Genomic DNA, 15453 nt, shown 5'->3' with positions numbered 1-15453 from the left:
AAATGCAAAAAATGTTTCCCTTATCCCAATGTTAACCTCCCTGGCGGTATGATTATGCAGGATTTTAGCATGCCAAAGCGGTACATTGTTTTTTCATGGCAATTTGTTGTTTTATATTGTAGGCCTGTAATTCTTAGTAAATCTTAGGAATAACTCACCTAAATCTGTCCAAACAAGAGTCCAGTAGACATCCCGGGTATGATAAAGTTTGAAACACGAAATCATAAACTATAATATAATAAATCATACAAAATTATAATATAATGAAAAAAAATGGTCCAGTAAATTGGAATTCTTGGGGAGCTGCCTGATCCGAACCACAGTCAATAGAGTACCAAGTTCGCACATCACAGAGCTCGGTCGCAGAATCGTCGCTGTCGTCACTTTGTGCCTGATGACGAATTTCCAAACGAATCGCCATCACTCAATTCTGCAAGTGATTGTAATTCACTATCGCTGTTTTCTACCTGGTCTAAAACCGCTTTTGACCTAAAGGGACGCTTTTTGATTGCCATGGACGTTCTCAAGTTTCCTTTTGTGCCTGATGACGAATTTCCAAACGAATCGCCATCACTCAATTCTGCAAGTGATTGTAATTCACTATCGCTGTTTTCTACCTGGTCTAAAACCGCTTTTGACCTAAAGGGACGCTTTTTGATTGCCATGGACGTTCTCAAGTTTCCAGGCAGAAAGAACAGTAAAAGTGTCAGGCAGGGCACTGGACAAAGCTCTAGGGACAAAATTGAAGTGAAATAGTTTTATAGATAAATGTAATTATAGCAGATTGCATTGTATTCTGTGTAAATGTCATGTTTTCACTTTTGAATTTCCCACCGGCGCCGCCCCCCGATGTGACGCCCGAAAACTAAACTGAAAGCCGAATGCCGGCATCGGCCGGGCGCACACAGCAGACACCACAGACTCGCAGGGACAAGGTAAGTGACACTTTTGTGCTGTCCCGAGTGTGGCTCGGGGTTACCGCTTTTGGTACTGAAAATTAACCCCGAGCCACACTCGGGAATGCCGCCAGGGAGGTTAAAGCACTTACCTTAAATGATGTCTTTTAATCCGATCATCTTCTTCTTTCCTGTAGTTTTCAGCCTCCTCTCCAGCGCTGGGGTGAATCTCCGATCCAGCGCTGACTCCTCTGAGCTTGCTGGCACTTACTCTCCCACGGTGTCTGCATGCGGGTGCACGCGTCCATAGACTTACCTTGTGTCTTTCCTCGCGTCCTGGCCAGAAATGTGAGCATGCGCCCGCCCCCAAGATGCTTTGCGGCCGCCCGTGCAGTTTCACATTTTGGGACGGAAGCGCGCGGGGAAGACACAGCTAAGTTTAAACAGCTGTTAAAGCAGGGGTTTAAAAAAAAAAAAAAAAACTAAAAAACTTTTTGCATATATCTACTGCTTGCTAGCAGTAGATATATGCAAAAAAAGCTGAGGGTTTAGAAACCCTTTAATGACCACTGACGGAATAACAACTTTCATGCGGTAGAATGAGTTAATGCTGTGTCCTCTAATTTGCTGTTTAGGTGTCCGAGGCAGGCCCTCAACAGCAAATTAGAGGTCCTAGCACTGTGATCACAGCGATAGGTAATCGCAGTGATCACAGTGCTGTGTCAGCAACTGAGACAGCAGATGTGTTGTGGAGTTGCAAGTCGGTTTAGTGTATTACAAAATTGATAAAGTATCTCTGAGGAGAACACAGGAATACAATATCAAAAGCCCATGTAAGTTAAATAAAAAAAAAAGGTCTAGCATCAAGAAGGCTATTAGGAGATAAACAAACCACATTCTAAAATTGCATCTCACTCCTTGTATTTGGAGACCAATAACTCCCAAAATAAACTGAAATCCCAGTTTTACCTTCAGTAATGTGGTGTCCTGGCTCCTTTAAGAGGCCGCTATATCCCCATATATGCAGCTGTCCTGCTTTTAGAAACTCAGATAAAATAGGTTATAGATCTAAGGAATATCCTTTGCAGACTACAGAAAAGGTTTGGTACTCTAATAAGCTTTTACTAAACAATACATTTCCTTTAATGGACCCCAGGCTTTGTTTCTTTTATCACTAATAGCACAAAAATGGTTTCAGTATATGAAGACCGCAAATAGCTCAAACAATCACCTGCGACTCCAGATGTTGCTCTGTCAGTGTCATCATTTCTTCATAGGTCATTTGTGAGAAGAGGGATGCATATTTGTGTAGGCGTAAGCTCTTCAGCCAGGTCGGCACATCTGCACAGGATTCAGAGAATGCGTTACCAGACATGAAAACTATACAGGTCATCAAATAAGAGTAAATGTTATAAATATCAATTTGAGAAAAGGATATGATGTGGCTAAGGGCCCATTCACACGAATTGCAGTGCGTTCCAGAGCGTAGCTGCAGAAACGCACAAAACTTCCCCCTTCGTTCTAGGGCGGGAGGGGGCGTGGCAGTGCATTGAAGTCAATGGCACCTCAGCCACGCCCCCCCCCTCCCGGAGTGCGATTGGACGCGTGGCAAAACAATGCCTGCGTTCCGGTCCACTGTATGCAGCATTTCTTGCACCGCCACGCCCCATCGCAGCCCAGAACGAAGGGAGAAGTTTTGTGAGCGACTGCTGTGCATCCCAGCAGCTGCCGCTCTGGAACACACTACAATTGGTGTGAATGGGCCCCAATTGAAACCTTTTGTAGCTTTCCTTACGACTGTCAATATTTTTCTATGAATATCAATATAGGAATGTCTTTTTAGTTCCATATGCTGAAGACGTCTATTGTATCCATGTGGTGTGGTATGGCTGCCATCAGTGGTATCCCTCTTATGCCGGAGTCAGTACAGGCCTTGTACATGTCAGCAGCACGGATGTCTGCCTCTGATTTTTCATCAGTGGTATGCTTCATATTGACGTACGTATTTACGGAGCTGATGGGATTAGCAGGTTATGTTTTAGCAGAAAAATAAGGCTGTTTGAGCTTTCTGTTAAGTTCACAGAAACTGACAAGGTCACTGTATTTCTGGCAGGATCAACAGATATTTTCTGTACTTCTCAAAATGTTCTCAGCCTGAAAACAAAAGAAAGCTAATGCAGCCACCACATCTAAAGACTGGCAAGCTGCTAGATTTGAAAATTTTGTTTTTGGTTTCCGTTATCGGTTAAGTCATGACATCAAGGAGAATAAAAAAAAGGCACACTATGTATCATGCTATGTACAAAACAATAACATATATATCTATATCTTAAATAAAAAAAGGATTTAAAACACTTTGAAAATGGATACATAAAATGCATTTAATTCCAGGTAGTAACAGCACAAAATAAGGAAAAATCCAAGAGGGTTTAATACTTATACAAAGCAACACACAAGCGCAGTGTTTTTTTGGGCGATTAAAACTTATGTCTGAGAACATATCCCCCCAATGAACTCAAAACTAGTGACATCACTGAGGAGTGAACTACTTACTCCAGGCACATATGTCAACGTTGTTCCATGCAAACACAGCATATGAGGCACATGCACACATCAGGACCCCCCATTACAATGTCGTCTAGCATTCTTTTTTCTACCTTTCATTCCACTGCCGTCCTCCTGGAAGGAGTTACGTCCAGAGATGATCTCCTCTGTCTGTTCGCTGCCTGATGAGGCCACGCTACTCTGAGGGGAGAGGGGAGCGTGGTCTGGGGTGAGGAAGACAGGACGTCCAGAAACCTCATCTGTCCCTATCCAATCACTGGACGTCTGCTGGGATGTGGGAATCAGGGACATGGAGCGCTTCAGGGGGCTTGGGTGCATTTGGCAGGGAAGCACTGCAAAACAGAGACCAGGGTGAATCATACATGAAGCATAGGCGTGCTGTGAGATACCTTTACCAATGACAAATGATGGACTTCTTATTTTTGGAAGGAAAATCAGAGGGTCTCTTATTCATGTTTAATATATAAATGTCCAAAAAGTAGTGAAAAGTGACACCATACGCTCAAAAACCGTTTGAGATCAGATAGGCACGGCTCTGACAGGAGATCAAAGGGAGTTCAGTACACGATCACCCTTTGATCTATTCTCCAGTCCCGGAATGCAGGAAGTGATGTATATTACATCACTTCCTGCATTTCAATGTCACTTTCCAGCTACAGAAGCTGATGAAGCAGATCTGTGCTTCATCAGCTTCTCTGGGGGTTCCTAGGTGACATTAGGGGTCTTAGAGACCCCTGATGTCTTCATAAAGAGGACCTGTCATGTAAATTGGCTATCACATTAGGGGGCTTCTTAGCCCCCCTTGCAATAGCAATAAAGTTGTGTCAAAAAAAAAAAAAAAAGTAATCCAAAAATTATACTCTTTATGGAGCCTGCCCTCCAATACAGGAGCACAAGCAGGCTGCTACAAGTGAACCAATCACAGTGATCACAAGTGTAAACACTGCATGGGTTTACGGACAGTCAGCCCTTCCCTTCCTCTTACAATGGAGGAAGAGGAAGTGCCGGAAGGAAGGGATCGGTGGCAGCAGATTCAAGGTGGGTGGGGGATGTTTAAAGTACCATTGATCACCAATAGACAGAGCGTACTACTTGGCTTCACAGGATGACTTTTAAAAGGCTAAGCACACCTAAATCGGCTCAATACCAGCTAGTTTCGTCAAACTATCACAGCACTGAGAAATGGCCTGGTAATGAAGTGGTCTGGAATCTTGTACTCAAGCAGGTAATGAGTTAGAATACATGAATCCGCAAACAACAAAGGTCTAGCACACTGGATGCCCCTCACTTGGGGTTTAGTAGTCTTACCTGTACCGCTGCCGACACTCTGGATAGCGGAGGGCACTGAACTGGATGAATGAAAGGGCATCAGTCCATTTTCTCTGAGTGGCTTTTCTTGCCAGCTATGTCCAGATTCTCCCATGCCCAGGTCCCCTGGGGCCTGCCACTCGTCAGAGCCTTGCCGTAAGTGCGTAGCAGGTACTTCAGGTCTGCCATGCCGGCTGTAACCTGTGGAAAGTCGATCTTCCAGATGATTGAGCCACAATGCCAGAGAGTTGCGATCATCCAGCGTCGTGGCTGGGTGGATTAGTGCATAGGACAAAAGCTGCCGGCTCTCCTCTATGTACTGGTTGCTCTCTGTGGTGTATGCCAGCACTTTCTGCAGAAGTTTCATGTACTCGCATTTTGCTTCGGTGTTCCTGGGCTGCAGCAGGGGCAGGTGAGACAGGAGCAGAGAGATCACCTTCTCCTTGGATTCCTGATGCCACTGACTTATCAAAGCTGCAAACACAGACAAAAAAAACAAATAATTCAAAGGTGTTGTTCTTTGTTTCCACATGAACTCCAATAGGAAATAGAACATTTACAGGGTACTACCGTGTTTCCCCGAAAATAAGACAATGTCTGTAGGCCTTATTTTTTTTTCAATGTACAACAATCCACACTTATTCATGTAAAAAAGTCTACATGTATTCATGTACAAAAATATGGTGATCAGGGGTGCTGTACCTTTCCAAGAGCAATTTGCTAACCAATCGCTGGCCAGAATGAGCGAAGCGCACTTTCACTATCGATTCCTCACAGGCGGAGCGCATTTGGTATCACTCCACCTGTGACAGGAGCCGGCGCTATAGAGGAAGCATCGGCTTATGAAGCTCTGCTCCCTCCGCTGCCGACTCGCTTCCTCTAGCGCTGGCTTAGTTGGCACAACTGATTCTCTCCCGCCTCTCCCATCGCTCTTCAAGTTCCCCCTTATGCCACCACCGGCCCTGGGAATGGTCACAACTAGGTCTTATTTTTGGGGGTAGGTCTTATATTTTAGCAATTCCCAAAAATAGTACTAGGTCTTATTTTTGGGGAAACAGGGTAGGACAGCACAGACAGTAATTACACACTCCCAAAGAGAGGAGAGGGCTACGACACGGAAATTACTCTTTGCAAACAATCAAATCTGTTAACAAGTACAAAGGCATATTTCAAGTAAATAAAAAAAATGGTTTACAGGAAGGAAAAACTTTGCAAGTACCACTTTTACGTGCTTTTGCCTGAGACCGAGGATAAGGCGAGTATATCTGCTCTATTTGAGCCCCCTACACAAAATGAGCACTTGACTATAGCAGTGCAGGGGTAGCTCCACTGCAAAGGTAAGTTTTTAATTTTTCCTTCTTTAAAAAGTGAACCTGTAATTCTATGCAAACCACACAGCAGACACCACAGGATCCCACCCTTTACTTCAACATGCCCATCCACCACTACAGGCCCTGAGGTTTCCTTCGAAAATGTTGGGTATGTGAATAAATCTAGACACATGCTGCTTGCTTCTGACTGAGTTTGGGGCTGGCAACTGATGCATTGCATTGAGGGAGGGAGGAGCTGCATCGGTGAGGGTGGCAACAAAGGGGTAAGCACCCTACGGTGGTTGCTGACCAGTATATGTGTTAGCTTGAATGTGCAAAGTACAGGTTCATTGTAAATTCACCAAGCAGACATAGCGTCCTCACTGACTGACTTGGATTTTCTTCTCTGCTTCATTATTTCCGGAATCTGAGCCTGGAAAAATGCACACACAGCAGAAAAATGCATAGCAAATATACTACTTAACAAGTCATAATGACTGTGACCATACCAGCACGAGAGATTGCTGCAATGATAAGCTCGATTGCTCAGACATTACTGGGGCAGTTTATGTCATTCACAGTCTGCTAATAGTAAACGGCTCAGGTAGAATGGTCTGCTAATCAAAGTAATGGAAAAGACAAAAATCCACTAGTAAGCAACAATGTTCTCCCTAGGAATCCTTTAGGGCTCATTTACACCGGCCTGCAAAATAAAATAGCCAGTTTTAGTGTGTGGGCTGGTGTCAGTTGTGCGTCGATGGATAGAAGAGGTGCCACGTGTGGTTGCAGTGCAAAGTTTACCTTTTCGTTTTAAACTTTCTTGAAATTTCAAAGTTTATTTTACTGTGGTTTACTATTTTTCACTGTGGTCTGAAAAGGGGGATATAGACGACAGCTTGCTATGAGCCCTTGCGGTCACTGTTGCTGAAAATGCCAGTCACTGCCCATGGTGTGAATGAGCCCTTACAGCTCGGTGGGACGAAGGAATTACCTTACAATATAGGAACCATATAGCATGTTTACATTTAGTGTAGTCCATATAGTGTGTTTGCTGGCCACATTATGTTTAGGGCCCGTTCACACCAGTAGGCCACAATCTAAACACATTGCACTGTTTAAAATGCTAGAACTTTATTGAAATGTCAATAGTAACATTTCATTAAATTCAATTGTCACTGCACCAGAAAAGAAGGGGTGACTGGCACTGCAATATGCTGAAAAATACGACTTTATGGACGCATGCACAGCATCACATAACACATTTCGGGGCCATGCAGGGTCCCCTTCATCTGGGTTTTGCATGATAAAAGCGGACCCTGCATGGCCCCAAAATGTCATGCATCAATAAAGGCGTATTGTATTGATCAGCATACCAGTAGCACTGACCCCTTTTCTGATACTGTGCGGCGCCATCCGTCTATCACTGCAGCAGCCACCTATTCCAAAAAGGGACTTACCGGTCAAGAGTGCGATGGGACCTTTACAACAATTGGCACAGCACAGTGCAATGTGGCTGTACTGAGGCACACTGCTGCGCTGAAAAAAAAAAGTACAAAGAGCCATACTTTTGTTTTTTCAGTGCAGCATTGTGGTGGTGTGAACTGTGCCCAATGAAACAAGGCAAATTGCCTTGTCAGTTCGTTGGGGTGGCGCAGGAAAGCAACAGCAAAGCCCCAACGCTTCTGGTGTGAACGGGCTCTAAAGCAACAAGAGGGTAGAACAAAAGCAACTTGTGCTACTTTCCAACAGCATCTGAGCTGCACTAGAGTGTAAGGAGAGATTTACTGGTAAGAAGGCACATCAACAAAAAATAATGTCAGTATACTATAAAGAGATATGTATAGTAAGCACATCCAAATCGATGCTTAGAGGTTTGACTCCAGCAAACAATCCCGTAATATCACGATCACCAAAGATCTCAGCGGCTACAGTAGATCAGCACGACACAAAGCTGGAGGCAGCGATCGGGTAAAGAAAGCCTTAGGAATGACACAGATCAGAGGATCTATTTTTAGTTCTTTTGCCTGTCACTAATAATGGGTTTGGTGACTCAGTAGGATGCTGATACATAGCCAAACAAATTCCTAGAGATACAGATTTTGCTGGTTCTGTTCAGTCACACTGAGCCAAATAAAGTGCTGTACCTTTTCATCTTTCCGCTAACTCTGGAATGACAAATCTGTGCGACTGAAGCTAAATATTTGATGAAAACTGGATGTCAAACTCTCAGACTAGAGGCAGCTGAACGATCATGCAAATCTTTACAATTATTGATGTGCCCCTCCGCCTCCCTCCCTTAAAAATGTGTGCTAAACAAATTAAGAGGCACAAGAAATGGCAATTGTCACCTCAACAGGAAAAGTCAAAGTTTGTATTTCATTTTAGCTGCCTAGATCACTTGATGTGGTTTCACTTAAGATAACCTGCATGTTGAATGTTTTCCTCATGTGCTCCATGTGGACTGCCCAGGTTTATGACAGGTTCAGTTTTAAGATGACTGCTCATTTTGGTCTAGGGGCTCAAATGCAAATGAAGCAAATATACTCACCCGATTCTCTGTCCTACCAGGCTGCTAGACCGGTCCCCGTGCAGCCTCTTCTCCCTTGGGCTCATAGGTTCTAAGGACTGCTGATGTGACTACTTAAACGACAGAGCGCCGGGGGACATTCCAAACCAAGAGCAGAGGGGGGAGGGGATGGGTATGGGACGAGGCGAGTATATCTGCTGTATTTGAGCCACGTAGACAAAAGGCACCCTTTTGTCTACGTGGGTAGACCCACTGCAGGGGCAAGATTCCAGGAGCTCTTCTTTAAAGGCGTCTATATATAAACCAGAGCCAAATGTCCTGCAAAACTCAATGTTCATTTTGTGCGAAAGGCGGCAAAAATGAATATTCTTTGTAGATTTTTTTTTTTTTAAGTCCAACGTAAAATAGGAAAAATACCTCTTTAAGGGCACCTGATGAGCTATATATACCCCGAATACTTTTTTTTCCTTCTAACTTTAGGTCTCGTTCACACCTAGGCGTATTGCATATCCGCGTCTGTCGCACGGTTTTTTTTACCGCAATTCGCGTTAAAAAAGTCGCGCGTTTCCGAAGGCTACTTGTCTTTATCCCAATGGAAACGCGCAACAAAACGGCCCAAAGTAGTACACGTACCTTTTCAAGGCGTGGGCCGTTTTGTAGCGCGTTAGGGACGGGCGGAAATACGCCAAGGTGGGAACGAGACCATTGAATACAATGGGATTTATATTTTTGAGCGTTTTGTAGAGCGTTCGTCGAGCGTAGAACGCGCTACAAAAAGTTCAGGTGTGAACGAGGGCTTACAGTCAACTTTAAAAGAAAATACCAAGAACATTGGTTTGGTCCCCATTCACACAGAACAAATGTTTAGAGTTGCAGGAGGCATGGCTCTGCAAATTGTAAATAGACTCCAAAGTGAATGTAAACGTCTCCCGTTTTCTCCCTTTTTATCTGTTAAATATACAATTGAAAGCATTTGTTATATTTCCTATGTGCAAAACAAAATGCGTGTTGATTCTTCCGGAAATCCAGCAAGTTCGTAACTTCCTGTGATTTATTTTTCTGTCACACTGCAATCAGTCCTGCGTTATCAGTCCTGTCTTATTCACCTAACAAATCAACTTCCACATGCTGTGAGCTTTAGAGGAGGTGTTCAGTAGTTCTAAAACACTTTCTTTCCTAGGGTGACAATGCTGCCCTTCCACAGACATAGTACAGTGAGTGAGCGTTGTCACCCTAGTACAGCAGATATATTATTGTCCAGATCAGCAGATAATAGAAAATTCCAAGGACCCAAATGTAGCCCCTACATCAACCTTCTTTTCGTCACGGCACCCTTTAAAGTATGAAAAATCTTGAGGCACCCCAGTCTAAAATGGGACGATTTTATGGAGGGCCCACTTCACATCAGGAACCCTCTTCACTTCAGATGTCCCCTTCACATCAGAGTTCCCCCTTTTACATCAGGAACCCTCTTCACTTCAGGTGCCCCCTATTTTACATTAGGAACCCTCTTCACTGTAGATGCCCCCATTTTACATTAGGAACCCTCTTCACTATAGATGCCCCCTTCACATCAGAGCCCCCCATTTTACATTAGGAACCCTCTTCACTGTAGATGTGCCCATTTTACATTAGGAACCCTCTTCACTGTAGATGCCCCCTTCACATCAGAGTCCCCCATTTTACATTAGGAACCCTCTTCACATCAGAGTCCCCCATTTTACATTAGGAACCCTCTTCACTGTAGATGCCCCCTTCACATCAGAGTCCTACCATCACAAAATTTCAAAAGCACCCATGGAGGAAGCAGAAGACACCCGTGGTGCCATGGCACCCTGGTTGAGAAAAGCTGCTCTGCATCAAAGCACTGATAAGCTGCAACATTTTCATTCTTGTGTTTAGATGCGCATTACCATCTTTGCTGTAAGAGGATGTTTTATGTCTTACAAGAACAGCCCCTGGATTTGTGGTCTGATGCGTCAGGGGCTCTGTGCTTGGGACCCCAATCCAACAGCTACTCAAAAAGCTGTTAAGAGCGGCCTAATATTGTACAGTATGACGCAGCAGTGACTCAGAAACCCAAATGCAAATAACCTATTGGGCAAGGCATAGAACAAGGCCAGCCACATCAGCCCCAGAATCAAAAGGTAATGATTTAAGGAAGACCTGCACTGTATGCTAGTCATTCAGCTGTTATGCTGACCTTACAACTTCATTACTGCACAGTCACAGACACACAAAAACAAATATGCAGTGTAACGGTTCTGACCTCTATGCTGCAGGTCAGTGACTCAAGAAGTATTAGACCCGAAACTCCCAGGTAACTAGCAGTCTCAAGAAAAAGAGATTGGCAGCCTAGTTATTCCTCTAAGTGCAGGCTGTAAGTATGCCATCCCTTTCCATTTTAAGGACAAAAGCCATATAAATAAGCCACATATCTATATGTAATACTGGTATAAAAAAGTACAATGATTATTCCTCATTTAATAGTGGGTGTAGATATCACTGCTGCTATAGTGACAGTGTCAGTACCAATTCAGAGATGATTGGAGGATCTACAGCCGAGTGATACACAAATAAGATACATTTCTGTTAATAGTTCAGGTACTTGAATGTATTTTTAAGGTTTAATTCCACAGTTTAGTGTCACTTTAATTATAAGGGCAGCTACACTTACAAGTTTCTTAGTCTCCCTGCAAAGTCCCACTAATATTTTTTTTGAACCAGTGAAGTCCACCTAATGCAGTGTTCTGTGATGGGGTGGCAACACTGCTCCTGTATTCAGAGCAGCGTTGCCACTATAATAAAGGTTGTGCCCGTTTGTACTGCACTGGGTTTTGAAAATGTGGCAGGGGGTATTTACTGCAGATATGCAAGACTGTAGCTCATCCTTCGGCACCTGACAACACCTAGTCATGCCCTCTGCTTTCTGCATTGATAGGATTTCCTCTGTTGCGGAAGCCCTCCCACTGAAAGCTGCAGTGTCGGGGTGGGGGAGTGTGAGAGACAGAAAGGAGGATTTGGCTCAGTCAGGGAAGGTTAAGAAAATCTTTGTGTTTACTTGCTTGTGCATCACATAAAAACTGGATTTGGTTGTTGTTTAGACTGTCATACAGGAGCCTTTAGATGTCCCTTAAGTTTAAAACAAGTATTCAGACACTTGCAGACTCAGGAGAAACAGGTCACTTTATTTAGTGAACTTCTACCTGTCCAGAAAATACTCCCTTGATAACAGGTTGCCTTCAAACTCGGAAACTATTTACAGATGACAAGAGGATATAGCGTGGATGATCGCACTCACCAGCACTGTTGGCCTCTGTCTCCAGGATGTGTATCTCGGAACAATCCGACAGCGAGTGCTCCAAACACAGTTGCAGGAAACGAGCCTGTGTCCTTGTGATCCTCTTCAGCAGAGACAGAAGGGCCACCGTCTGCTCACATTCGTTCCAGCCTTTGAACCACTCGGATAACGTGCTCACCTGGTCTCTGAATTTCATGATGCAGGTGAGAAAAAGCTACAACCACAAGCACGGGAGCAATTCTATGACATGGCACACGACAATGTGTACAGGGGTGGCCCAATCACAGGATGGCACATGGGGGATAGATGAACAGCCACGTATACACCGGAAAATTCTAAGACTGAAAAAAAAAAAAAAAGAAAAAATAATTTAGACAAAAAGGTTATATAAAAGAATATACAAATATTGAAAGTGAACTCATGCTTTGCCCATGCAGTGTAAAAAACAGATGGTTCACTTTAATGCAACCCGGCGTTTGGGTGAAGGAAGTGAAATGCCGCCCCCTCCGGCCAGCATGAGAATAAAAACTCCCAACAGTTCTGGGTATAGAAATTTTGACACACTCCCATTCCTCTTGTAACATTGCTTTGTGATTGGCCAATTAGGCATCCAGCGCTGTCAAACAGTAGCAGGAAACATTTCGCTCCCACCAACCAGCAGAAATTCTCCTCTCTGAACCAGCTGTAATGATGCCATAATGAGACCGGGAACACACATGGCTGTTGCTGACTCACCCAAATTATTTTGGGTGTCTGGTTCAGATAGGCTAATTTTAATACCAGCAGACATGGAGCCGGAACTTTTAATAGGTGAGAAATATAAACAGCCTCTTAAGACAAAGGGAGAGATCTGACAGCATTTGCTATAGACATTCACAAAGCTCTTCTAATTTAGCCCTCATTCACACAAGAAACTGCCGGCCCGTACAGATCCGTGCTGTGTGCACAGCCGTATCGGGCCGCTCCTGGGAAGGACATGTGTTGCGTGCGATTTGTACGCAGCAGCCTGTCCTTCTCTATGGGAGTACGCAGCTGTACGCTCACCCGAACTGCACGTCCGTACGGGTGTCCCTGCTCGGACGCAGACAGAATCCATCCCGTCACCGTACAAGTATGGACACCCACATAAACTTACAGTTCAGGTGAGCATAGGGCGGCGTACACGATCTCTCTCTCTCTGATCTCCTCTCTGCCCCCGAATGCCGGAAGTGATGTATAGTACATCACTTCTGCGTTCTGCTGTCACTTTCCAGCTTCAGAAGCTGGTGGAGCAGATCTCTGCTTCATCAGCTCCTCTGGGGGTCCCTAGGTGACCCCTGATGTCTCCATAAAGAGGACCTGTCATGTAAATTGGCTATCACATAGAGGGCTTCTTAGCAATAGCAATAAAGTTAAGTATAAAAAAATAATAAAATAAAAAAAAACACAATTTGTTTAAGTCTCCACCCCCCACATACACACGCAAACATGCGTCGGGTGCGCCTACGTGCGAAAACTACAATTGCGTCGCACGTTGCATATCGACGCAAACGTCGGAGTGAGAGCAATAATTTTAGGGCCATTAATCACTGATAACCCTAAACTGATGAGCAGTAAAAGCGTGTAAAGTGTTGCCTATAGCCAATTTTCGGTGTGGCCGTTTGCGATTTTGCGGGTGCGTGAAATTTAAGACTTGACATATTTGGTGTCTATTTACCTGACGTGACCCCGTCTTATATTTTACCAAAAATATGGGTAAGAATAAATGTTTTTGTAAACATAACATAGGAAAAACATTTGTTTTCCCGCAATTTATGGTAATTTTTTTCATTATATAGTAAAAAAAAATTCCCCCCCCCCCGGAGATTATATACTACCAAAAGAAAGCTCTATGTGTCCCTAAAATTTTTTAACATAAATTGCAAGGCTAAAGTCCGGTCATGGTGAAATATTTGACTGACCAGTGAAACACCCTAAAATTTTTCAAGCCCTGTATACACACACACACACACACACACACACACACACACACACACTATGCGGGCACATATACAACATCAATACCCAGACAACTACTCTTGAGATATGCCCAAGGTTCAGGACAGGGGTAGGCAACCTCTGCACGCCAGCTGAAGTGAAACGACAAATCCTACCATGCCTCTATCTTTGGGAGTTATGCCTATGGCACTCAGTCTTGCAATGCCTCCTGGGACTTGTAGTTCCACAACAGCTAGAGTGCCGAGTTTGCCTACCCCTAGTTCAGTAAATGTGGTAAAGTGTAACACGATAAATGTTCCTCCCCGCCATTACACGTAAAAAGACGGTATGGTATATTTTTAATGAACAGATATTTTGAGATATAATTGGTGTTTACTCAAAAGACATATTTGCCATCACATTTGAACATACTCGCTGTAGCATATTTTTGTTACAGGAATAAATATAGAGATATATACACAAACATACAGATATGATGAGATCAGCTAAATATATATCTAATCAGAGTGTTGATGTTTTCTTGTGTTCATGATTTGTAGTGTAATTATACATAATATGCAATCCGTGGCAAACACAGCTGTTTATTACATAGCCTGCCTCACATTCCTGCCCACACCCTCTCATCATACCCACAAATACTAAAAGAGGAAAAACTATCTCTGTAGTCCCCAAGGATGTGAAACACCAAAAAGGTACTTTTTTCTTTTACTCAAAAATAGTGTTAGGATCTTGTGTACCCTTTCTTCTCCCCATGACCATTCACAAAACACCTTGAATACCATTTACATAATACAAGGCATTCTGTGAATGAACATGGGAAGGCCCTGTTCAAGCCCGTGACATACTGCATGTGAAGCCGTGTGGAGCAAAGCAAAGCTGTGAGGTACGGACGTTCATATGTGGCCAGATGAAAGACTGCAACTCCAGCCAATCGGCTCTTGCATAATAACTCAATGGACTTCGCATCCTGTAGCGAGGGTTTATACTAGGGATGCACCCATACTATGATCGGTGCCGATGTCAAGTATTTGGGCGAGTAAGTGTGTATTGACTTGCTGCCCGGCTTCCCGATTGGTGGGAAAGCTGACCAATCAGGAAGTCAGGCGGCGTGTAATGACGCGGTGCCCGCTTTCTGATGACGAGAGAGTATGGAGCCGGCTTCCTGGCCAATCAGGAAGCCAGCTCCATGCTTTCTTGTCACCTTGTGACGAGAAACATGGGGGCGGCTTCCCTGCTAATCGGGAAGCCGGGTGGCGAATCTTTACACACCGCCTGGCTTCCTTAAAATGGGACTTCCGGTATCGGTAAGTGCTGAAAAAAATATATAGGTACTTGATACCGAAATACCGGTATCGGTGCATCTCTTGTTTATGCGCGAGCAGATTGGCTGAAGATTACATTTTTTATCACGACATGCTCAGCTATGGGGGACCATGATCAGAAAAATGAATTAAGCCTAACAAAATAATTTACAGAATCCATTGCAACCATTTAGAAACAACCTTTCAGGAGGTCAGTCCACCCAAAAACAGAAAAAGGGAAAATTTTACAGCTGGGCTGAGCCCCATC

The 15453-nt window shown here is 44.0% G+C and overlaps 1 protein-coding gene across 2 annotated transcripts in view; it reads right to left on the bottom strand.

Annotated features, from left to right (window-relative positions):
* SAMD4B (sterile alpha motif domain containing 4B) overlaps positions 1-15453 on the bottom strand; it is a 33098-nt gene that overhangs the window by 13117 nt on the left and 4528 nt on the right. For both annotated transcript variants that reach the window (XM_018576946.1, XM_018576947.1), the window contains exons 2-5: positions 11908-12248; positions 4770-5243; positions 3554-3793; positions 2128-2237 (exon numbers count right to left, since the gene is read on the bottom strand). In XM_018576946.1, the coding sequence (XP_018432448.1) occupies positions 2128-2237; positions 3554-3793; positions 4770-5243; positions 11908-12103 (1020 nt within the window). In that variant the 5' untranslated portion in view covers positions 12104-12248. The remainder of the gene's footprint in view (positions 1-2127; positions 2238-3553; positions 3794-4769; positions 5244-11907; positions 12249-15453) is intronic.

The sequence above is a fragment of the Nanorana parkeri genome, unplaced genomic scaffold, assembly GCF_000935625.1.
Source record: "Nanorana parkeri isolate BGI_ZX_2015 unplaced genomic scaffold, ASM93562v1 scaffold80, whole genome shotgun sequence".
NCBI lineage: Eukaryota > Metazoa > Chordata > Amphibia > Anura > Dicroglossidae > Nanorana > Nanorana parkeri.
The sequence above is the reverse complement of the archived record's forward strand: the minus strand, read 5'-3'. Positions and strand labels throughout refer to the sequence as shown.